General features: G+C 41.9%; 1 protein-coding gene across 1 annotated transcript in view; it reads left to right on the top strand.

The window, feature by feature from the left end:
- The window catches only part of PKD1L1 (polycystin 1 like 1, transient receptor potential channel interacting), a 446216-nt gene that overhangs the window by 122636 nt on the left and 297186 nt on the right, over positions 1 to 26394 (top strand). Inside the window, exons 16-19 of the mRNA XM_029587088.1 lie at positions 268 to 387; positions 13018 to 13186; positions 24173 to 24412; positions 25572 to 25704. Of these exons, the coding sequence (XP_029442948.1) occupies positions 268 to 387; positions 13018 to 13186; positions 24173 to 24412; positions 25572 to 25704 (662 nt within the window). The remainder of the gene's footprint in view (positions 1 to 267; positions 388 to 13017; positions 13187 to 24172; positions 24413 to 25571; positions 25705 to 26394) is intronic.

Below are 26394 nucleotides of genomic sequence, written 5' to 3'. Positions count from 1 at the left end.
AGCTCCCTCCTCAGACAAAAAGAAGAGGTTGGCGAAGCAGGTACCCCAACCATATTGTTTATATTCTTCCTTATCCTTGGAACCCCATTTTGTCTTCAGTATTATAAAAATAAAATCCATATTTGCCAAGAAAAGATTCCAGTGGCATATCATTCCAGTAATAAGAAGCCGCAGCAGTGAAGTACAGTCTTGCAAAAAATAAAGATGAAGCCGAGACTATATGCTTGTTTTTAAATAAGTCTCTTCTGTTTTTCTTTCTTGTTTTAGGTCCTGTCATTATTCACAAGTTTTCAACTGTGGCATCTCATACTGTCTTTGTTATCGTTCAGAATAGAGTTGGAAGCACCAAAGCTTGGACCCTTGTCTCTGTTTTGTACAGAATGCTGCGTAAGTCATTGTTAAATTAAAACAAACAACTGCTTATCCTAATTACATCTGGCAAAAATGACTTTCTATTAATGTCTGGGGTGAAAAACATTCTGGAGTGGATTTTTAAATAGTCAGTTGCCATATACATGCTGTCTAAATATTAGACTTTAATAAGGCGCTTGTCAGCACTTTTTCAAACAAAGATATGACTCAGAATTTTAGAACAAATATAATTTTTAATATTTCATATCTTTGGAAGAACAGGAGCTATCCTTCAAGATGGGCATAGCAACGCTGTGTCTTGTAATATCTAGTACACACTGTTATTTTACACTTTCAACTATACATAGAAAATGCTTGTGAGAAAATCCTTCACCAATTTGTCAATGTCATAAACTAAACTTGTCTATCCTGAAAACAATCTCCTCCCACCATAAAAGTTCCTTTATCAACATGGCTTTGATGCACTTTGTTTCTTCTGATCTCCTTTTGATCTTCTGTGTTTTGTAAATAGATAGTAAGTCTGTGTTCTGAATAGATAGTAGGCCTGAATTCTGTTGCTGGTGCCAGACCTTTCATTAAAGCTGTAACCTCCGGGAATCTTCAGTTCACCTGGCTCCTGTCAGTGAGATAGGAATCTGTGAGAAACAAGCTTGTATTTTGGTTTCTGTGAGAACCAAGCTTCCTTGTATTATGATTTAAATATTGCCATTGATGCTCTCCTGGCCTTTAATTATAGGCTTTGCAGAGCCTACAAGTTTCCCAGATCTTCCACATTCTTGAGTCTGAGGTGGTCAGAAGTTCACTGTACCTTAACAGTTTCAGTGTGAATCAGCCAGCTGAGGATTCTGGGACTGGCTAAATGAGCCAAAGTTCTGAGCCAAAGTTCTGAATTATTATATCAATGCATGAAAGAGTGTATGTGGTAGATCATTTCTGTATGCATAAAGCAGATTTTCAAAAGCCAAAAGAGACAACATGAATTCTTTGAGCTGTACTGAAAGTGAAAATCCAGGGTCATGTGGACAGGGCCGAGTGGATCTAATTAGGTCGGGGAGAACTCGACCCATGCGTAGTACATTTATTTTCTAAATGTATGTGGGTAGTTTACTCACTTAGATTTGCCTGCATGGTTCAGATGGTACAAATCTATGTGCTGAGCTGGCCAATTGCCCAAAAAACCCAGACTCCAGACCCCTTTAATCATACCTTCCCCCACCCTCAGCAATCCTATGGTTTGCAAAGTCCCTCCTCCTGTGGCATCTTTCCCCACCCCCTGCTATCCCCCTGGAACCCTAGCCTATCCAAGGCTGAGGCAGGTGAATCATCTCCTCTTCTTTCTCATCTTCCAGCAATGATCTGGTGCCACCTAGCAGCAAAGTGAATTTTAAACCATCTTTTTATCTTTTATTTTGAGACTTATATACTGCCATATATGATTGCCCAAAGCAGTTTACAAATGGCAACATACGTATAAAAATAGTAATAATAAAAAATACAGCAAATAAAACAATATATCTTAAGAACAATACAAATAGCAAATAAAGCAATCAATACATGCTAAAGCATACTAAAACAAAGAGACATGATTCAATAAAATTCTTACAAATGACTTTGGACAAAAACCTCAGTCTTAGGCTGGAGAGCTCTGGGTTCTGGGGTTCTGGGGGGATTACCATATGGGCTGCAATTGTGGTGATCACCTGAGAGCTGCAATTGGGGAGATTGCCAGGGGTGCACTATCAGGTAAAGGCTGCGATCTGGGGATCACTGAGAGAGGAGGAGGAAGTAGTCGAATAGCCAGCAGAGATGAATGCACATATGCACGCACTATTGAGTTGGTGAAAATGTATATGGGCACTTTTACTGCACAAGTTCCTGTCTAGAATGGATTTTCAAATTAAAACTATGCATAGTTTGTGTGAGTTAAAAGTACCTGATGGCCACTGAGTAGGTTTTTAAAAAATTTGAGCATATAACTTCAGGAGAGTATTAGCTTTGTATTTATTTATTTATTTGGTTTTCTATACCGGTATTCAAAACAACATCATATCGGTTTACAAAGAAAATAAATATAATAAAATTCATCAGTATAAAAATAAAATAGAGCATACACATCACAAATAAAAATATAAAAAACAATGTTCATAGAAAATTCAATAAAATAAAATACAAATAAAAGGCTCAATAAAATACTAAAACAATAAAATACTAAAAGAAAGCAAAAGAGGAAAAGTCAATCTGGGAAGGCTTGCTGAAATAGCCAGGTCTTTAGTTTCTTTTTAAATGCCTGAGGATTTACCTCTGCTCTTAATTCTGTTGGTATGGAGTTCCATAATTTTGGCCTTGCCAAGGAAAGTGCCCACTCTTTACCTGTATTTAGATGAGCCAGTTTGGGGGATGGTATTGATAGCAATCCTTTATTTGATGAACGCAAATTTTCTTTGTGGTGTATGAAAGTGTAATATGGCATTAAACCATTTAATTCTTTTGTTGTATAATGTTTTATGTATTAATGTTAGAGTTTTGAAGAGTTTTTGAGAAGAAATTGGTAACCAGTGAAGTTCTTTCAGAATGGGTGAATGTGATCAAATTGTTTTGTGTTTGTGAGAATTCTGGCAGCTGTGTTTTGCAGGATCTGAAGGGGTCTGGTAGTGGATGCCGGGAGGCCTAGAAATAATGCATTACAGTAGTCTAATTTTGGGAAAAGCAGTGCTTGTAAAACTGTTCTAAAATCATTGTTATGCAAAAGTAGTCTAAGTTTCTTAAGTATGTGCAGCTTAAAGAAGCCATCTTTAGTTATAGAGGAAATAAAATTTTTAAAATTGAGTTCTGAGTCTAAAATTACTCCTAAGTTTTTAGCATGATAGTCTGCAGATTGATTACTTTTTAAATCATTAATTTCACGGATAAAATGTTCATTTAGTTTATTAAATAATAAGATTTCTGTTTTGGCTTCATTTAAGCATAGGTTCATATGAGTTAAAACTTGTTTGATGACAGAGAGATATATGTTCCATACTTCAATAGAATCTTTAATCGGTAGTACTACAATTTGAACGTCATCTGCATAGATGTAGTAATTTAGTCCAAGACCAGCTAATAATTTACATAGTGGTAACATATATATATTAAAAAGCATTGCAGAAAGAGAGGACCCCTGAGGAACCAGTCTCAAGGTCAATTTTTTGTGATTCATAAATGCCTAACTTAACTTTATAGGATCTATTTTCTAGGTATGATTTAAACTAATGAATTGTATTATCCCTTAACCTGATTTCAGCTAATCTATTAAGCAATATGTCATGGTTGACTGTGTCGAATGTTGCTGAGATATCTAACATTATCAGGAAGTAGGTTTGACCACTGTCCAGTCCTCTGAGGTCTGTGTCGACAAGAGAGACAAGAAGTGTCTCAGTATTGAAAAATTTGCGTAAACCAAATTGTGCTGGGTACAGAATATTGTTTTTTTTTCAGATGTTCCGTGAGTTGTTGATTCACTATTTTTTCTATTAGTTTTGCTACAAAAGATAAATTAGAAATGGGTCTATAATTAGCCAGGTTTGAAGTGTCTAACTGGGTTTTTTTTTAAAATGGGTTTGACTATAGCAGATTTGAAAATCTCAGGAAATTTGCCTTGATTGAGGGAAATATTGATGATATCTGCAAGTGGTTTTGCAATAATGTTCGAGATTAACTTTAGTGCTTTGATGGGAATTGCATCTAACGGATGAGCAGCCGGATTCATCTTTTTGATTAAAATTTCAATTTCAGTATATGAGACATTATCACAAATTCCCCAGATAGAATCTCGGTTATTATGTAGAGTAATCTGCTGAGTCTTTGACATTGGAATGTTGTTACTTAAATTCTAAATTTTTTTCTTTAAAAAAATGGGCTAGCTTGTGGCATTTAATTTTCAGATCGTCCTGGCTTTCAGTTTGTCTGTTTAGTTAGTTCAGAAACATAGGAAAATAGAACTCTGGGATTGAATTGGAAGTCGTGGATTTTTCGTGAGAAATAATCACGCTTGGTTTTATAAATGGTAGATCTATATTTAGTTAAGGTAGCCCGATAGTTACCCAGAGTAACGGGAGAAGGGTTCTTTCACCATTTCCTTTCACACGATCTAAGCGTGCATTTAATTTTCTTTAATTGAGAGGTGTACCATGGAGCTTTATGTTTATTAGATGGATTAATTTCTTTTTTATTATAGGACACAAATTATTAGCTAATTCTCTTGTTATGGCATTCCAAGAAGATAATGTGGTATCGATATCAGTTTTTTCTAAGTTGTTAAGCACCATCGGAACTGATTAGACTAGGTCATCCTGTTTGTACTTAAAATCTAGACTAAACCGCATTGTTTTGAGACAGTGATATTGAACTATGGTCAAGGACAGCTGCAGCTGTACTTGGTTAATTGGGATGTGTTAAGGTTTCTTATTTTTTGCAGAAGTTGGGATTTTCCTCATCTCAAATGAATACATGCACTTCCAACAAATAATCATAACACATAAGATTTTATTTGTAATGTAGCCCCCATCTTGATCTGGACACAGATACCGGGGCTGTCCATTGGGAGGACCACGATCAATCCCATGCCTCCTGGTTCCTTTCCACAAAGGAGTAAAAAAGTCTCTCGTTCAAGAACCTTACAGTTTCTCTTCTCTGGGGCTCTTCTGCTCATCAGTCCAGTGAAAGTCACAAAACACCACACTGACACCAAAACTGTTGTTCAAAAATACAAATTCTTTCCTGGTACTGATCACAGGGGAAAACCAAGCCCAAAAAGAATGATACACTGTTGGCTATTGCTCCAGACATTAAAACAAAGTCCAAAATTACCCAAAAAATAATTATCAGTCACTTTCAGCAACAATGTGCTGCACTCCCAGGCAGGTAAGCTCATGAGGCAGGATCACTCCTCCCTTGCTTTGAAGGCAGCTCTCCTTTTTTCACTCAGCAATATCTCCAACTCTGTTGAGCTTCTGGATGACTCCTTTCTCAGACAGGAATTCCTCTGGACCCTTCCTCAGTGGAGTAGTCTTTCTTCTTTCAAACTCCCACCAAGGGTAAAATCCTCTCTATGTATACATTTCTTCATGAAGTCTCTTTTGACAGATGGGGAATATGGACTGAACTCCTTCCATTAGTCTTCTTATGCTTCAATATATTTTTTTGTAATTCAAGAACCACAGTATATTTAGAAATAGACAAATTAGCACCTGGGAAAGAGAACACCTCTCTTTGCCAGGAATCACAAAGGATCTCAACGTACAACTTTTAATATTTTCACCTTAAATGATTCACCCTCTTCTCCTCCCAACCCTACCTTCTTCCCTTCTTCTTCAAATACAACAGAATAGCATACATCTCTGCCCCTCAACTCTACTTCAATCTCCGGACATATAGATAAGCTCTGTAGACATATTAAAAATCAAGCTTCGAACATTAGGAGGCAATGATTGTAGATATTTGTCCCATTTCTTAAAAAATACACACTGTTTACTGACCAATCTACCTTCTCTGCATACTTCTCCAAAATGGTCTGACCCAGTATGGCAACTATATCTCAAAAAAGATATAGTTGCGATGGAGAAGGTATAGAGAAGGGTGACCAAAATGATAAAGGAGATGGAACAGCTCCCTTATGAGGAAAGGCTGAAGAGGTTAGGGCTGTTCAGCTTGGAGAAAAATGACTGAGAGAGGATATGATAGAGGTCTTTAAAATAATGAGAGGTCTTGAACAAGTAGATGTGAATCGGTTATTTAATATTTACACTTTTGGATAATAGAAGGACTCGGGGGCATTCCATGAAGTTAGCAAGTAGCACATTTAAGACTAATCAGAGAAAATTATTTTTCAATCAACGCACAATTAAGTTCTGGAATTTGTTGCCAGAGGATGTGGTTAGTGCAGTTATTGTAGCTGGGTTCAAAAAAGGTTTGGATAAGTTCTTGGAGGAGAAGTCCATTAATTGCTATTAATCAAGTTTACTTAGGGAATAGCCACTGCTATTAATTGCATCAGTAGCATGGGATCTTAGTGTTTGGGTAATTGCCAGGTTCTTGTGGCCTGGTTTGGCTTCCATTGGAAACAAGATGCTGGGCTTGATGGACCCTTGGTCTGACCCAGCATGGCAATTTCTTATGTTCTTATGTTCTTAAGAGAGCCGGGAGTGAAGTTTCTAGAACTTTAATGTGCACTAAAATATTATCAGTAAAGGCTGACAGTTTAAACTGGATCTCACCAGTCTTTACCATTGAAAGCCCCTTAATGTTGGGTTTCTCTCTGTTTTTCAGCAGTGGTTCCCAAGATATGAGAAATAATAAAGGAGATAAAGAGTATCCTAAGTTCCTATTACCAATTGAAAAGAAGAAAACTGGGAACCATTAATCAACACTGAGGCCCAAGGCTTGTTCTATAAGATTTCAACAACCTTCCTCTATACAAACTTCCTTAAGAGCAGCAAGTCCACATGAACAAATGCTTTCACCGTGTCAAAACTCAGTAAAAGAGAAGGAATTTGTCCCACCAGACCGGTTTCTAGCGAGGCCACACTTCTACAAACATTAAGGGATGAACATCTACCCTGCACAAATCCCACTTGAGCTTCCCCTATCAATGAGGGTAAACATTTTGCCAATCTATCAGCCTGTGAGGCAGTGCCCCTAGTGTTCCCCTATCTACCTGTGCAGGACCAGGCTAAATGCCTGGTCCACCTTAAATCCACTAAGGAGAGCATGCTGTATGGGCGGGATGCTATGGGGCAGGTGGGGCTCAGAAGGCATAACCAGAGACTGGGGAATAAGAGCTGGGATCCAGGTGGGGATACCCAGACCAAGCCCGGGTCTCCAGGAGGAAGGCAGCCCCTATTGAGTAACACTGTCCAAACACTGAGCTGAGATTAAGCAATACAAACTGTGAGTAGAGAGACTACACTGTGTGGAGGTAAAAGCTATCTACTGTTGTGTATATGACTGAGGCTGTGAATAAAGATTATGCTTTAAGAAAGGCTGCAGTCAATCTAGTTTTGTCTCCCGGCCTGTGGGAATCATCGCTTCTCCTCACATATAGTGTCACGCATGGGATTTTTTCTATAGCTTTGCACTGAAAAAAGAAACCAGCCTGCAAGAAAGTGTCATAGTACAGAACACAGGGGGCCTGTGGCTCTAAAACAAAGTACAGAGAGGGTGCACAGAGCACCGTGGCTTGTAACAGGGTGTGGCTCAGAAGCTGCATTGAAGAAAGAAAAATAAACTGAAAGTTTAAAAGTTTCAGGTAGAGAGGTGAGTGGGCCTGGTTGCAGGGACAGCCAGGAAGTAGTAGGTTTGTACCAGCTAATAGGAGAAGCCTGGCTAGAGGTAGATAGGGATTAAAAGTGATTTAGTTATTGCTGGTTATGCATTTTACTTTTTAGCCTTGAAAAAAAGAAGAGGAAGAAACACTGGTATAGCAGGATTGTCCTGAACAGGGTGTGGCCCTGCAAAAGCTGCCAGAGTGGGCTGTAAGTGCGATGAATGGAAATAGGATGTGGCCCTCTTCCAGCAAACAACTGTGCAGGGAAGGTATGTAGCCATGAGAAAACCTAGAGTGGAGTAGCCAGCATAATGCAGCACCAGAATGCAGCAGTTTGAGAGCATGATTGAAGGAAGCTGACAAGCACTGATCCAAAATCTCCAGGAGGGAGATAAAAAGTTACAGGAGAGCCTTGTAAGGAGTCAGTGGGCTTGGGTTGAGCAAAAATGGAAACAGGAAGCATACTGTGCCGTGGTGAACTTCTATTTGGAGTGGAGCCTCGTCAAGCCTTGTCAAGAAGTGGTGACATAGAGTGCCCAGGAGGGGGCACTACAGTGTGGCCAGTAGGCTGCAACACCAATTTGCCAGAGGATGGCACTACAAGTGGTCCTGTGGAAGACCCTACAGGGTGCCCAAACACTATCGGGAGTCCAGAGATGCTCCTGTGAGAAGCCCCGAGGAGGCAGTTAAGAACCCTGAGAGAGGGGTCACAGAGAGCCCTGGAGAGGGCAACGTAGACAGTAGTGAGAAGGTGGAAGTCGGTGCTACAGAGGTCCTGAGAAAGTCCCTGTAGGGTGGCCAAACACTATTGGGTGTCCAGAGACAACTCCAGTGAGAAGCCCAGAGAGAGAAGGCACAGAAAGACAAGTGAGAGATGCAATGGACAGCCGAGAGGGTGGCGCTGTGGAGACCCAGTGATTGAGGCTGTGGAAGAGTCAGCAACTGGCATGGGTGAGTGGACAGAGTGTACAGAGTTGGAGACTGCTGACAGCCTGGAGGGAGGTACTGAAGAGTTTACAGACAAGGAAACTGCAGAGAGTCCAGGGGAGGCACTGTAGAGTGTACAGAGGAAGAAACTGTGGAGAGCCTGAGGAAGGGGAATGGGATGTCTTGGACTCTCCTTGATGAGATCCAAGAGGGAGTATGGACACTTGGCCCGACAGGTCCAAGCTGAGGGGAGGGGTATTGTGAGGCACTGCCCCTAGTGTTCCCCTACCTACCTGTGCAGGACCACTTAAATCCACTAAGAAGCGGATGTTTTAAGAAAAGCTGGAGTCAGGCTAGTTTGCCTCCAGGCCTGTGGGAATCACTGCTCATCCTCACACAGCCATAATTTTGGCAAGTAACTTTACTTCAAAATTCAGCAGTGAGATTGGTCTATATGAGGTAGGAATCAGGGGATCTCTACCAGGAATTACAGTAACAAGAGCATTATTTGGTGAATAGGAAACTTTCCCAACTGGATACTTTCCTCAAACATCTCTCTCAAAGGCAAAAGCATCTTTTTAGAAAGCAGCTTAAAGAATTCTGCCTAGTAACCATTGGGCCCTGGTGCTTTGAGTAATTAAGCTTGTTGGATCTCCAATACAGTTTTTTGTATATGTATGGACTTGTTAAGTTCAGCTATTTGAGCCACTGATACGTTTGATAATTTAGTCTGTGCCAGATAGTGCTGCACCAGTGTTGGCAGGGGAATGCTGGCCTTGTATAGAGATGGATAATATGTTTTAAAAATCTCACCTAGTTCCTTCATTGTATTGATAACACTTCCCTGGCTAGATTTCATAGCTGGGATATATTTCTTCCCACCCGAGCTTTTTGTCATACTAGCCAATAATTTGTCTGATCTGTTGCCATAATGGTAATATTTGACCTTATAATACATTAACATCTTCCGGACTCTCTGATGCAGCAAGGAGTTCAAAGCATCTGATGGGATGTTTCTCACAAGACTGCTGTGCTATTCTTAGTTGATTCTCAATGTTTCTAATTTTTTTGTATTACAGCTCTGTTCTTTGCTACCACAAAAGAAATAATTTTGCCCCTTAAGACAGCCTTCACTGTTTCCGAAAGCAAGATGGGAGTTATTATGTGGGCTTCATTCATCTGTAAATATTTGTCCCATTTTTATCTGTAAATATTCCTGGAATCCTTTGTCTTTGGACAAATATCTGAAAAATTTCCATATCAAGGGTGTCTTATTCAATTTAGAATTGTGATTTCTAATGCACCTATATCTGAATTTAAAAACTTCTTCTTAACGACAGAAACCTCCCAGGACTCTGCTTTCTGGAATCCTGAGATTATAATCTTCCTAGAAGACTTGGACACCCGGACCTTTGGCCCCAGCTACCTTCCTTGGACAGGAGCGCTTCTTCTCCAGTCACCACTCTGTTGCGAGAGGGTCTACTCCTGGGTCTTTTTCACTCCTGGGTCCTTTTCTTGTGGAGGGAAGGATCCCTCCAGTACCTTTGCTGATTTACTGATCATGAGCACCTTCCTGTTGGAAAGCCACCTTTAACTTCCCCTGAACTTATGTGGGCACAAGAATTTGATTAAACCTAGGATACCTCCCACTGGGGAATGACGCATCCATTTAAACACTCCTAACTAGAACTACACTGAACACACTTACAGGGGCAGGGTCTGTTGAGATCACGGATCTTATACTACTGGCACTGTTGAGAGCAATGTAGCCCTATTAGTAAGGGGAAACCTTGAAGTCTGCCTATCCCCTATAAAACCAAAGGATTTGTACAGTAATGACCAAAAGCTTGCAATTTACAGAAAGGAAATATGAAGTGTAGCGGGTGCGGGAGCCCTTTGTGCTGCTGCATAGTTGATGCAACCTCAAGGGCGAATACTCGAGGCCCATACCGGTAGCTGGCGAACACGTCCTGTAGTCGGACAGTCTGGAGCTTTACCTATACCAGCTGCCTCTCCCGCCGGTTGAGATTTTGGGTTCTGGGGGCCAGCTGGATTTAGGTGGGTCCCTAGGTTGAAGAAGATAACTGGAGTCCAGAGGCACACTGGAGGCAGGGCAGGCAGCAGATTAACAAAGTCAGGGCAGGCCGCTAGCAAGTATGGTCAGGTCCAGGCAAGAGGCCAAGATCCGGAGAGTTAAGCCAGGGGTGGACAGAGATACACTGAAGGCACTGGGCAAGGCGTATAGGACAAGGCAAGGCTGGAGAAAATGAGGCTAGATGACAAGGCTAGATGACAAGGCTGGATGAGGCAAGGCTGGATTCAGGAATGAAGGAGAACAGGAACCAGGAACACAAGAGTAACAAATACTGCTACGCAAGAGACCCATTGCTGAGGTGATGTACTGCTGCAGAGCCATTGGGCTGATGTCATTGGGAGTTGCCGCTCAGTGTTTCCCGCTGCAGGGGCCTATATTATGGGGTAGATTTTCAAAGGGTTACGCATGTAGGATACTCGCGTAACAGCCGAAAACCTACCCCAGACCCCCCACTGCGCGCGCCGAGCCTATGTTGCATAGGCTGCTGGCGCAAGCAAAGCCCTGGGACGGCGTGCCAGGGGCATGGCGTGTCATCGGGGGCATTTCGGGGGCGGGGCCGCGGGCGTGGTTCCGGCCTGCGGGCGGGGCCGTGGCCTCCGGACCAGCCCCCGGACTGGAACATGGCGTGCCGGCAGCTGGCCCGGCACGCGCAAGTTACGCCTGCCTCGAGAAGGCGTAACATTTGCAACAAAGGTAGGGGGGGTAGATAGGACTGGGGGGGTGGGTTAGGTAGGGGGAGGGAGGGGAAGGTGGGGGGAGGCGGAAGAAAAGTTCCCTCCAAGGCTGCTCCTATTTTGGAGCGGCCTCGGAGGGAACGGAGGCTGACTGCACGCCGACCCCGGATTTTAACAGATACGCGTGGCTACGCGCATATCTATTGAAATCTGGCATACTTTTGTTTGCGCTTGGTGCGCGAACAAAAGTACGCGCGCGCGTACTCTTATAAAATCTACCCCTATGTGCGCACATGCGCCTGTGAGAGAGCCTAAGAGAAGGCAGCAGCCTGGCGGCATTAGTGATGGTCGGCAGTATATAAGGATGGTGGCGTTCTACCACAACAAGAGGCTTCTGGCTGCATCGGTTAGCAGAGAGGGTGAGTCCTACAAGCCGACAAATGTAACTTGAAATATATGTTAAACATCAAACAGCAGACACCATTTTGTATATGCAGACACCCTTTGTGCCTGCCAGTGCAGACTCCATCTTGTACACTGCTCTCAGTCTTCTAGGCTCTTCTTGCCTTATTTACAAGTAAATTTACTGGTCAACACAGTACATGAATACATTCAAGGCCATTCATGTGTGAAAGATATATCCACAGGCTTTTATATCACATCTAGATGAGTCTAAACCAAGAGCCCATTCCCTTCAAAACAAAAATACATGTTTTTCCGGCCAAAACAACATGTGTAGATTTAAATTGCAAAACTATGCACGTTGTTGCCTCTCTGACCTAACCCCATTTCCTGGAATATATGAGGAAAAGTATACATGGTGCAGAACAATGCACATACTTTTACCTAGATGGAGAATGGGCAATGTTCAGACTGCTGATTTACCTGGGTAAATGGCTTTTGAAAATTGCCTTTGGACTGTCACCTTTTTAGCCCTAGATGTAGAGAGGTCAAAAATTATATAGCCGTGGAGACTGAATTACTTTCTCACCCTTAGGAAGTGGTCCCCTTCAAAGCAGGGTTGAGACACATTGGCAGGGCAGTGTGGAAGAAGTAAATCACCACTGATTTCCTGATGAAATGAAAATTCTGTAAGCCAATGTGAAATGATATTTGAATCTATTACAGTGCAGAGGTAATTTTAGAATAAGCTCTCCAATTTAGGCAGCAAACATGCAGGTAAGCTGCACCTGTTTTCAAAGCAGATGTATGCACATAACTCCACTTTGAAAACGATCCCACCAAATTTACCCATGCACAATTGGACCTGCTAATTTTGTGCATGGAAAATTGTTGGCAAAAATCTAACGCATGCCTTTGAAAATGGCATGCATTAGATGCATGCCATTTTCAAAGGTGCAGAAGTCCAAACTCCACCTCTTGGAATGCCTTTGCTCAGGCTGAGTAAGCTCACATATGTTATACAGGATGTACCCACCTAAAGAGTGGGCAGTTTTGTAAAAAGCCATTTCTGCAAAAATGCCTTTTAAAATTGTCCTTACTATGTGTAATAATAGTTCATGGCTTAGTAAACTGACCTGGGAAATATTTTTGCAATATTTGCATGCAGCAATGAAAAAAAGGGAATTGCAGCCATAAACATAAGAAATCTAAATGTAGCAGTAAGTATTATTTTCTGTTTCCTGCAGCTGTTTCTGTTTATACCAATGGGACAGTATTTGCAGCAGATACCGATATCCTGTTCGTGGCGATGACTGCTGAGACAGGTCCTCTGGATTTTGTATGGCATTTTGGAGACCAACCTCCACAGAGAACAACTTCGAGAAGTATAACTAAAAGATATGGGATTCCAAAAAGGTACATTGTGCTGGCCCCCTCTGGACTCCATTCACCTCATTTTTTCTTAAGCCCTGAATTTATCACATTTTATTTAAACAATTTATTTTCTAGGTTATGTATACACCCATTATGCACCTTTTTTAAAATAGATCTTGTTGAATATCATCCATTACATTATCATGAAAACATATATGACCTTCGTTATCCCTTTCCTGATATTCAGAACCATTCTCCTGATATTACCAACTTCTGGAACTGGGTTGAGGAGGCAAAATGAGCACAATGCCTCCATGATGTCAGTACGAAGGAAAGGCAAGATGCTAAAAATGCCCTGCTTCAACTGATATGCTTCCTTATTTGGGGTGAAGTTTTCAGTCTCTTTGATATGGGGCGCGGGTACATTTTAACCGTGGACTTTGCATTAAGTTTCAAATAACAATTATGTGTGTACTCTCCTGTGCTTCTCACATGCAGGTAGATTTTCTATGGAAAATGATGTGCATAGACTTGAAAATACAAGCTACATGTGTTATTTTTTAAAACCACACAAAATACACCTTCAGAAGTGCCTCCCCCAAATGCATCTAAAAGTAGGCACATTGATATCCATGTTCATCCTCTGGCCACAGGGCCGGCGCGTCCATTAGGCGAACTTCGGCGGTCGCCTAGGATGCCGAGCCGTAGGGGGCGCCGAAGAGCAGCCACGTGGTGCCGCAAGCGGGGCCTATCCCGCTCATGGCAAAGAGAAATAGAGACTTCTCGTGGCCCTGAGAAGCTCTCTATTTCCCTTTGGTGCGAGCGGGATAGGCCCCGCTTGCGGCACCACGTGGCTGCTCTTCGGCGCCCCCTACGGCTCGGTGCCCTGAGAAGCACACAGTCAGTGCTGAAACAGGTATGGGGGCGCAACCGGGGGGGGGGGGCGGCGGCAGCGCAAGATCGCCTAGAGCGCTCAATACCCTTGCACCGGCCCTGTCTGGCCAGATAGTAAAGTTAGCCAGATAAACTTATCCAGCTAACTTTGTAGGGATATTCAGGGGCGCAGATACAATGCTGAATATCCCTGACATCTTAAAGTTAGCTGGATAAATGTATCTGGCTAAACTTAGGACAGAGTTATCCAGCTATGGGCCTCATTTACTAAGCATTTTTTCCATAGACACAGAATGGGAGAAAAGCTTTAGTAAATCAGGCCCTATGTTAGCTGGATAACGTTGAAAACTGACTTTGTCTGTTGTGTCCCTACGTTAGCTGGATTACATGTTCTCCATGGACAAGCAGGAACAAAAAAGCCACACAAGTGGTTGATACCATTTGATGGCGCCAACATGGAAAAAAGTTCTATTAATGTTCAGAATACAAGGACTTTTTTTTTTTAAGCATGCGTGGAAGTTCCCATGCTGCCATCACTACGTGAGTCCCTTCAGTCTTTTTAATCCACCAAAATGCTTAAACAAGGACATTTTTGCTCTGCTTTGCTGTCACTGTAATTTTTTGCCTAGTTTGTTGTTTGTTTTAGCACTTTTATAATCTTTTTTTCTTTCTTTCTTTTCATGTAAAAAACCACCCCTTTTTTCCTAATTTCCTTCAAAATGTTCTTTCCTAGTTTTCTTCAGTCACGTCTGGTAAGTTACCAGATGTTGAAAAACTCCATTTAAACTGTGGGTCAAATGCTGACACAAAATGGAGTAGTCAAGGCCTGCATGAACTGGGCAGGTGTTTTGGTCTATATCATGGCTCCTTGTTCTGTGGTCAATACAGGAAGATGTCACCACGAGCACTAAAATATAGGAGCATGAAATTAAAGTTTGAAATCTCTTTCCCATCAAAAGGAAGAGTCTCAAGGGAGGTAAGAATCTCAGGGGAGAGAAGAGTAAGCTACCATTTTGCTGCAGAAAAAGACCTGCACTGATAGAACTATAAAAAAAAAAGGAGTAGTATCTACTCTTCTTATAAAGCTTCCTTCCATTTTGGCAGCAGAGTCTGTTACCTCATCTGTGATGGCACTGCCCATACCTCCAGGGCCCCGCTTCCCAGATGCTTTCATCCAAAATATGTGAAGTGATTTCATGAAAAAGGATTGCGCTTTCTCTCTGCTTATTTTAGTTACGGTAGATGCAGCGCTGTCAGCACAATCCTCTATTATTCCTTATTAGAAGAATAGTCCTCATAAATCCTCACTTTTCTCCTTCTTTTGAGTTAGAAATTGACATTATAGGAATTCTCCTATAATAATTCCTGATTATGAAAATGTGAAAGTCTATCTTCAGTCACTGCCTGGATAGCAAAATTAGCTGGGACCAGTATGATGGGGAGGATCAGTCACTGTTAGAATCCTCTAAATCTCTGAGCCTGAGCATCTTTTTCACTTCAGCCTCAATGACTTGGCGTCTGGCCTTGGGAATCTGATACTGCTGCTTCCGCATGACAACTCCAAGAGGCATAATAATGTCATGCATCACAAGGTGGGTTTGACCCGGTAAGTTGGAGAAGACATCCTTGCTGTGCTTCACTAACTGCTTTAAGTTGGCTTTCTGGGCAGTGGAGTGTTTCTCTCCGAAAGGAATTTGTGTTTGATTCACTTCAGGGGCAACCTCTGGGCTGAAGTCTTCCTCTTGTACCAGTCTGCAGACCAGTGCAACCCACTTTTTCAGAAGATTTACATGGTAGATCTGGGTTTTCTTATGTTTATCTGGCTGGGCTATTTTGTAGTCAACTGGGCCTGTCTTCTCTAAGACTTTGTATGGGCCCTACAAGCGGGATAATAACTTGCTTTTTGAAGATGGGAGTAGGACCAGGACACAGTTTCTAGGTTGGAACTGTCATTGAACAGTGGAACGATTGTACACTCGGGCTTAAGTAGCCTGAGCTTTTTTTTAGGCATAGGCGGTAGCCTCCTCAGTCTTTTCAAGTCTTTCTTGCACCCAGATAACATAGTTGACTAGGTTATACCCAGGGTTCAGCTTCTTTTTCCAATTGTCACGAGCTATGTCCAAGATTCCTCTCTGTCTCCTCCCATACAGTAACTCAAAAGGAGAAAATCCCATCAAAGTCTGGGGTACTTTGCAGACTGAGAACAGTACATAGGGTAGCAATAAATCCCAACTCTTACTGTCTTTGTCCACAAATTTTCTCAATATTTATTTGTGTTTTATTAAAGCTCTCAACAAGGCCATTAATCTGTGGATGATACACTGAGATGCACAGAGTTTTTACCTTGAACAAGGTCCCCTGACCAATCATGATTTCCTTGGGCATTCCAAGTTGGAGAAAAAACCTCCATTAGTGTGGTCGCCATTGTCTGGGTTTTTATATTCTGTAGCAGTACTGCCTTTGGATATCTTGTGGCATAGTCAAGGATGACTAAGATGTAATTGTTTCCCAGGGCAGATCTCTCTAGAGGCGTCACTACGTCCATGCCTATTCTCTCGAAAGGGGTCTCTATAATGGGTATAAGAGATCTCTATAATGAGTATAGGATGTGCTGTCCATTCCCTTGCAGGTTGAGTGAGCTGGGTGTAGGACAGGCTTTGTAATATTACTGGACCTGCTGGTGTATACCAGGCCAAAAGAACTCTGCCAAAATTTTCTCTTGGGTCTTTTTCTCTCTAAAGTGATTCCCCTAAAAGGTAGCAGTGCACTAATTGCAGGACTTTCTGGCATTATGCTTTGAGAACTAGGAGTTGTTCCATCAATTCCACCTCCAAATCTCCCTCTGTGACTCAATAAAGTAGGTCTCCTTGCATGATAAAATGAGGAGTAGGGTCCTTATCTTATGTGCTCTCCTGCAGACAGACTCATCCTCCCTTTGGGCCTGTCTGAAATTCTCCTGGCCTTCCCCCTGTTTCCACTTGAAGGGATTAGGTTTACTATTCTGGGTAGGTTGCTGCCCTACCCCCAATTCTGACCCTTCCTCCCCGGTTTCCTGTCAGCATTGCCTCTGGGATTTAGGCGTATGAGACAGGTCTGGATCTTCTAAGGGGAAAGACTCTGGAAATGTCAGTTCTTTGCTGCTTGGTTTGGGTGAACCCAAAGTGAGCTGATTCCACAAGATTTTGAAATTTGAACAGCCCCATCCTGTTGGGATTTGAAATTTGAACAGCCCCATCCCTATCCAGGATAGGGAAGCCAAGAAAAAACTCCTACTTCTATTTAGTCCTGGCTGACTGGGGTCTTCAGCTGTACTTGGCTTGTGGGACACTGCTGTTGGTCCCTGTGGATGCATGCCAGTGTCACAGATTTTCCATAGTCAATATGGATCTGCTTCACTAACTCACTTCGAATGAGCTTTTTCACTCTCCCAGAGTCCACTAATGCCTGGGTTGTATTACTGGTAACAAGGAAGATGGTCTGGTTATGGCAGTCTGCATGGCCTGTGATACTTGAGTAAGTACTGTGTTTTGCTGCATGAATTGCTCTTGGAGCTCTTGTAGCTGGCCAATTTGATTTTATATAGTGCTGTTGCTACTCTGCAATGAAGAGCTGTATCACCTGCTCCATCTTCTCTTCTTCTCCACTGTGCACACAGCGAAGCTTGATGACTCTCTGTAGAAAGGAGAGAGAAAAAACCCAAAAAATCTTTCTGGCCTGTCTGGCCCTTACTAAATTCATATTTCCCTAGCTGCGATAGGTGGGGCTAGCCCCCTTGGCCTCCTATTTGGACTCCCAGGCTGTCCCTGCAGCCAGGCCTTAGGAAAAAGAAAATTAAAAATGCTGTGGTTTTGTGTGTGTGTGTGTGTGTGTGTGTGTGTGTGTGTGTGTGTGTGTGTGTGTGGCAGTGGCCTCCTGCCTGTGCTTCCCGCTTAGGTCAGGGAGGTCCCACTGCTGCCACCATATGAGGTAGCTGGGAGTGGTCTTGGCTTGGGAAACAGCCAGGAGAATGGAAGCGGGAAGACTCTGGCTGTTTCATACACAAAATGTTATTTACAGAACAGAAAACACACTATAAAGGCTGCTTACTTCAGCACTTTTTAATTGCAGCTCCAAAGCATAAACATATGTAGTCTGTATGGCAGCTTTTCACCTGTTCCCTGGAGCCTCTCTAACCCTTCTAATTCCTTAAACTATGGTGAGGGGAGCCTCCCTTTACCCAAAATCCCTGCAGGGCTGGTTCTTAAGAAGAATTGGGCTAGATAGTTGTGGCTGGCCCCTTAAGATGTTCTGAGGGGAGTTTCCAATACACTTCCCCACAGTCTCATAAACTCAATGAGTGAAAGGGTTTTATTCCAGATATTTCCTCATCCCCAAGAATTCAGGAGGACTTTGGCCAATTTTGGACCTCAGGGAATTGAACATTCATCTAAAGAAAGAGAAATTCAAAATTAATTCCTCTGGCACCATTTTCCCTCATTTAGAGATCAGAGACTGGCTAACAATGTTAGACCTCAAAGAAACTTATTCTAATTCATAGTTCTTACAGGAATTTTCTTGGATTTGTTCTCTAAAGTCAACATTTTCAGTACTGAATTCTTCCTTTTGGTCATGCAGCAGCTCCCAGAGTATTCATGAAGTACCTGGCAGTGGTGGCAGCATATCTCTGGAAAAACAACCCACTGGTATTTCCTTATTTAGACAATTGGCTAATATCTAGCACATCTTATTCTTTTTTTTTTTTGTTTAAACAATTTTTTATTGCATTGCAAAAAACCAACAGATAAACAACCATGGGTACAGCAGGTTCACCGTGACTCTTGCGTGAGCCCGCTGTCCTACATATCAAATATGGCAATTAGGAACATATTAATACAATCAACTGTACTTCCCCGTTACTCCATCCTGGAGTTAATCCCTCTCCCCTTCCCCTAAATCTGCCTGCCCCCTAACCCTAGCAAATCCATGCTCCCCTCAACTCCCCCCCTTTCCCCCTCCCCCCCCAATATTCAAGAATTAGTGCCCTGTGTTACCAGGTGTCACAGCTTAAGTCCAGACCTTCCTCCTCAGCCATTTAGAACTAGACTTCTAGAGCGGTGCGACAGAGACTGAAGCTATACCCGCCAAGTTTGCAGGACGTTACCCCTGTGTCTCGACAAAGTCCAAGAAATTCTACTTTCCATCTGCAAAAGTCGATGTAGGTGATTATGCCACTCCCAAAATGTCGGTGGCATCAGGTTTTTCCAGTGTAGCAAGATTAGGTTTTTGCCCACGTAACAGGCTTTGCGAAAGAACAAGTGAGAGCCCCTTCCTTATATGAGGGGCGACGGGATCCAATCAAACAGCAGCAAGAGAGGAGACGGCGTTATTGCTATGCCTAGTAAGTCTGCCAGATATTGAGTAATGCGCCCCCAGTATCTTCGAATGTGCAACTCCAAAACAGGTGGATAAGCATTGCCTCTGCTTTACATTTCCCACAGGTGGGCGAGGATGTGAGATGCGACTGATACACCACCTTAGTGGAAATATACGCCTGCCACAGAAACTTAAACTGCATCTCACAAAAATAAATGTTGGATGTCACCTGGGGTATTTTGTGGAAACAGGAACGAATTAAAGAGTCAGTGACCTGAACCTGTCCTTCAGCATTCCACCGATCAGCTAATAATAGGCTGGGGTCAATGCGGCCTCGTTCTCTGATATACTTGTAATAATGGAATATGGAGGGTGGACAGACCGTGGATAACTGTAAAGAGATCTCTAACATCTGAAAAATTGCTGGGTGTACTAAGGCTGGCGGGAGGGAAGCAATATAATGTTTAACTTGCAAATAGGAGAAATCATGAAACCCAGTTAACTCATAGTATTTTTATTTAGTTATTTAAGGGTTTTTTTTTCTATACCGAGGTATAGCAGTCAGCCTTCACCCCTGTTTACAGTTACAACAACATATTACAATTAACAGTGAACTGAAAGAAACAGAGGAGACATCAAAACTAAGATTAGATATTAAAAATTGAGGAATTAAGTCTTACAAGTAACTTTAAAAACATTTAACACTAGGTGTATTTATGATCAAACCATGTAATTACTAGCTTAAAAACATAATCTACCAATTCCCTTAGAGGCAACACTGTTCCATCTTCATCCAAAACATTACCCAGCTGCGTAATCCCCCAGCTGACCCAGGCCCACAAGCCAGCAGATTGGGAGCCCGGCTGGAAATCCGGATTCCCCATTATTGGCAACAAATAGTCACACGTTGCTGGAAGCCCCAACTTTTTTTTGTGAACGCCTTCATGTGTGCCGAATGGGAGAAAGTAAGGCCTGTAATGTGGGGGGCAACTGAGCTTTCTCTCAGGAAGCTTGTACAGCATAGCGAGGGTCTAAGGGATGAAGCAAACTACGTTCTGCTGAGATATCCACAAACTGTGACTGCCCCAAAATCCAGTCACAAATTATTCTAAGGTTGCAGGCTAAGTTATACGTCCCCAAATTTGGGATCCCAATCTCCCCCTTTCTCCAGGGTTTCTGCAGATGATGTAATGGTATCCGTTCCCGTTTTCCTTGCCAAATAAAGGAGCGTAACCCTCTTTCTAAGCGAGCCAAGTCTTTGCATTTAAGGATTATAGGAAGGTTTTGAAGAATATATAGCCACTTGGGCAGAATAGTCATTTTAAACAAGTTGATTCATCCCCCTAAGGAAAGAGGGAGCGCGTGCCAGAGTTTAAGCAATTCTTGGGCTCGCGTGAGAAGTGGAGTTATATTTAAGGAGTACAAGTGAGTGATCTGCGTGGAAATGTGCACTCCCAGGTATTTTAGGGACCCGTTGTCCCAAGCAAGAGGAAATGTGCCTTCCTATTGTTCTTGGAGGCTGGCTGGATAAGCTAATGCTTCTGATTTATCCACAATAAGCTTTAATCCGGAAAAGGACCCAAACTCATGGAATAGGCATAATTAGGAGGGCAAGGTGGACCTAGGTTGCGTTAAGAAAACTAGGATGTCATCCGCAAAGGCCGTGTATTTGAAGGTTTCCGTTTGGTAGCGGACCCCCCGTATCGCACAGGCCTGTCCGCAAGAGGGGCTCCAGTTGTAGCAGGAAAAGCAGGGGCGATAAAAGACAATCCTGCCTCATGCCCCTGCCCACTGCAAATGCTTCCGATTGCGATCCATTTGCTACTATTGTGGCAGTGGGGTTGGCGAATAGCATGCATATCGCATTATTAATAGAACCCATCAATTCGCATAGAGTGGAGCATATTGAACAAATAATCCCAGTCCACCCTATCAAATGCCTTCTTGGTGTCAAAACTTATCACTAGATATGGTTCCTTTGCTTGTGTACAGAGAGCCATGGCCACTAACATTTTTCGAATATTTGTGAGGCCATACTGTTTGCGGACAAATCCCACCTGACTGGGTGCCACCAGTGTAGGAAGTAGGACTGCCAGGCGCTCTGCTAACAACTTGGCTAAGAGCTTTTGATCTTGGTTTAGCAAGGAAATGGGGCAATATGAGGAGGCACTCAATGGATCCTTGCCCAGCTTAGGAAGGAGCACAATATTCGCGGAGTTAGTATGGGGAGGGAAGGAATCTCGGATGATCATTGAAAGTGTTAGTGAAAAGTGGAGTGACAGAGACTTTAAGGGTGCAATAAAATTCTGAAATAAACCATCAGGTCAGGGGCTTTGAACCTTTTAGTGCTTGTGATCGCCTCTCTGACTTCATCGCCCTTGATGGGCTGATTTAATCGCCTTTGTTGCTCAAGCGTGATACTCGACATGGCCACTTTAGAGTAGAATGTGTTCATGGCCTCAGGGGCACCTGGTTCTGAGCTATAAAGTTGTGAGTAGAATTCCTGAAATGTTTGTAATATGACGGGTGTGTCAGATGTCACGTGACCGGACCGGGTACACAAAGATGCAATGTGTCTTGAACCACGCTGTGCCCTTATTAAATTTGACATAATTTTCCTGGTTTTATTACTATACTGAAACAATTTAAATTGGTAGTATAATAGGCTCTTTTTAGCTCTTTGATAGATTAAGGAATTAATAGCAGTTTGTAAAATTAGATACCTTTCCCTATTAACCTGAGAGAGAGCTGACATGAGGGCATTCTTGACTTGGTAGAGTTGGGGTCTCAACGTTAGAAGCTGGGTTTAAAAAAGGATTGGATAAGTTCTTGAAGGAGAAGTCCATTACCTGCTATTAATTAAGTTGACTTAGAAAATAGCCACTGCTTTACGAGCAACAGTAACATGGGATAGACTTAGTTTTTGGGAACTTGCCAGGTTCTTATGGCCTAGATTGGCCACTGTTGGAGACAGGATGCTGGGCTTGATGGACCCTTGATCTGACCCAGTAAGGAATGTTCTTATGTTCTTAACTTCTGTAGCTCATTTGTGTCAAGCCTCTATTCTTTTTGGATCTTTACTTTGGGAACACAGGCACCAGAGGGTCTTAATGTAGAGTTAGACTGGCGTACCATCGTTTGATTGAACAATTGTGGGGAATGTATATATATTACAGCGATAATATCTCAGCGTTGGATGAATGGACCTGATAGGAGACTAGATGCTATCAGTGGAGATGAATGGATGGACTTGTTAGTGAACTTCCGTTATGAACGTGATGACGTTAGATTGAAGAATGAGAATCATCCTGATAGGAGATTGGATGCAGTCAGTGGAGATAGATGGACGGACGTGTTAATGAACTTCCGTGATGAGCGGGATGATGTTAGATTAGAGAAATTGGAAATTGGTTGAAGAACGAGAATCATCGTTGTTTAAAAATGGCGCCAGCGTTTGGAGCTTTTGGGCTTGAGGAAGCGGAAACAGATGGCTGTGCTGCCGTGAAACAAGATTTTGAATCCTAATAGAACTGCTGTATGAGTTAAAGTTTGGATTGGACAAGGAAGACTCCGACTTTGTGTGAAGAAAGATCGATATCCCCTGAGGAAAAATCCGTGAAGGATTTGAAACGCGGCCACGTTGGGAACTGGAAAGGCTGTACAGATAAGTCGGGACACATTTAATTAAATTAATAAGTTGGCGAGAACTGTTTGTAAGGAGCAATTGTACAGTTACAACTTAACTCTTTGAAAGAACATGTTTATGAAATGGCAGATTTTTAATCCATGCACATAAAACTTCACAGAAAAACATATTGGCTGGTGGAGGTCAGTTCATGATTACAATACCCGGTTGGAGATAAAAGTTGGTATGAAACTTTCCTCTTCAGCTAAAAAAAATTTTTTGTGTTTTTTAAAAAAATGTTATAAAATATTTGCACAAGATACCCATTTGGGAGATTGAATTACTTTTTGAAAGTTCTAAAGTGAAGAAGGATCATTTGATGAGGTTATTTTGTGGTTTAACTGATATGTTTATGAAACTGATATGTTTCATAAACATATCAGTTTTTGAATCCCTCTGACATTTAGGTGCATTTGAGTGTGAAGTCTCTATTCAAGACATTTGTGAGGCTGCCACTTGGACATCCATTCACACTTTCACTAAACCCTACTGCTTGGACCAGGATTCTCTCAATGATAGTAGCTTTAGACAGGCAATTCTACACAACTTATTTCGATAACAACTTCAGTTTCCCTCTATCCACTTCTTACAGGTTGCATTACCAATGGTTTTAAAGGTCAAAAGTCTTCTATGTATCCCTTAGCTTGGGAGCCCTTACTTGCATAGTTGCTTTGTTCCTGCTTGTCCATGAAGAAAGCAAAGTGCTTACCTATAACACTCCATAAGAAGCAGTGCGGAAAAAGACAAAAGAAATTGAAAATGCACAACTTTCTGGAACAAGCCATGTTTTTATATTTAGATGGAAATGACATAGAGTGTTGTATAGGTCATTTCACCAGGTTTATGAGATAACTATTCTAGTGTCCCTTCTGTGAAATCTGCAAGAAGTAGAGAGAGACAGTGGATACCCTTCAAGGGGTACTGTTCAAATAAATGGCAATGGAACCCACAAGGGAGGTGTGATACTCGACTTAGTGCTCACTAATGGGGATGATATTTACCAAAATCAACTTTTAAATACTGCGCAGTACATAGTGGAAAGCAGTCAGTGTTCCTGCAAATTAATTCTTGCTGCCTTAACTTTTGTTCTCTTTCAGATACAATGTGATAGTTAATGCTTCTAATCAGATTAGTTCCTTTACCTCTGACATTGCAACTGTCACTGTGCAGAGGAGAGTAGTCCCCAATAGGCTTTTTGCAAGGTCATCTGTGCTGATCAATTCCAGCGTGACGTTTGAATGCAGAATATACTCTGGCACAAATGTAACTTATCTATGGAGTTTTGGAGACGGCGCTGTCCGGACCGGAAAGAACACAGCTCACCATGTTTACAGCAGGTAAACTCAGCCGTTTAATAAATGTTCTTAATATACTATTTTCAGCCACTGATAAAATTCTCTGGAATGATATGCAGTCATTTTGGCATTTGTGCAGAAACGTATATCGCTGGACATTGTGTAGCTTGAGGATGTTAACTTCAAAAAGGATCATTCTTGGCCAGGCCTCTAGCTCAGTGGGAAGTGGGCACTACTTTGAAAAGGGGGTGTCTACTGTCAAGTAATGATTGCTAACGGCTGAATCCTGTTTGGTTCTCATCTTCTATTTTCCAATACGTCCTTGGTTTTCAGGTTTTTGATTAGCAGCAGCACAGTGGAATGTTCTAGAAACATTGGAGTCTACAGTGCTCAAAGACACCCTTTCCATCTGCCTTTTTAACTAACATTCACTAAGCATTTCAACTAAAAAGTATGTCCAACCTTAGAAAGCTGTTATAGGTGTGTGTGTGTGTGTGGAAACGAAGGGGTCTTTATGTTCCAGAGAAAAAGCACGAAGACTAATCCTTTTCTAATCTGTTCTTGGTCTGTGATTTTTACAATAATGAGAAGGATTGTTTTCAGTTTGGGAGTCCATGGCAGAATTTTGCGAGCAGAGTCTGATAGGCTGTTTTCTTTTCGGTATGAGCAAGGACTGAAACTGTGGCGCTGGATCTTGCTAGAAGAGGATGCTCCTTGCACTTGTAGAAGAAAGTGATTGTATGAATAATGAACACTTGTTTAAACTTGCTAGTCCTCTTGTCTCATGACTAGTCAACCTTGTTACTGCTCATAAACTCTCCTATCATAAATGCAGAGGGGGGGATTTAACAAGGTTTTGCTCCAATGCAACAAACACCCCATAATTATTCCTGGAAATATTCTTCTCTTTTGACTAATAAAAAGGGAGATGTTTTTGCCCTGGAATAATGTTTTGATTTTCCTACTGCCCCATAATTTTTACAGTTGGAAAATTGAAGTTCCTTTGCTTCTATTTTAATAAAAATAATTGCTTCCAGGCTATTAGTTATCATAATAGTATAGTGCCAGTAAGGGACTCATTAGATTCACAAGCAGCCGCAATATGTAATATGGTAAAAGTTCTAATTTTAGTTCCCATTTATTGTGAAGTGTTATTTATTTCTTCAAGTCATGGATATTTTCCTGATTTCTATAAATTTAGGGAAGGAGAATTTACTGTCGAAGTTCGCTGCTTCAACAACGTCAGCTCAGCTTTGCTGACAAAGCAGATATTTGTGGTGCGTCAGCCTTGCCAGACACCTCCAGTGAAACACATGGGGCCTCTCAAACTCCAGGTACATGATGCAAAAGCTCAGTGCTGTGTCTGACTTACTTTTGTGTGAATTACTTGTCTTCCAGCTCCAGATCCAGTCATCTGAAGGAAGATGTGTATGCTTCAGTTAGGCTTTGTTAGGTTGATTGAATGGTAACTTAATGTGTATCTTCTCTGATGGAAGATAGCTGCCCCTTTAAAAATGCTAACCTTAAAAAATTCATATAGCATTGAATGACACAATCTACAGCTATTTTATTTTCGTGTATGTTTTCTAATTGATTGTGAAAGCTAAGGAGTCATAATTATGGGTTAAGTCATGTGCAAAGGTACAGCCAGATAGATGGACTGATACAAAGCTCCTCTCCCACAAATAAAATGTAATCTCTTTTCCATGGTTTTCACTGTTCCAAGGGGCAAACAAAAGAATGTATGTCTCTGGGTCAATCTTCGCTATTTCTCTCCCTCTTCAGTTACTTCCCAAGGTGTGAGTTCTTTCTGTGGGGAGTGGAGTGTGGGGGGAGCTGATGGTTATGACCTAGGCAATGGTGATGCAGGCACTGGTAATTTGGAAACAGTGCTGGGTGTTCAAATAATATTTTACTAATTGTAGAAAATGTTAATAAATTATTGTCCATTCAACAATAAACTGAAATGATTAGCAACATTGTTGCTAGAATTTCGGTATATAAAAAAATGTTAAATAAATAAA

This window comes from Rhinatrema bivittatum, chromosome 2 (genome assembly GCF_901001135.1).
Source record: "Rhinatrema bivittatum chromosome 2, aRhiBiv1.1, whole genome shotgun sequence".
Lineage (NCBI taxonomy): Eukaryota > Metazoa > Chordata > Amphibia > Gymnophiona > Rhinatrematidae > Rhinatrema > Rhinatrema bivittatum.
Note: the sequence above shows the minus strand (reverse complement) of the source record. Positions and strands in the feature narration are given on the sequence as shown.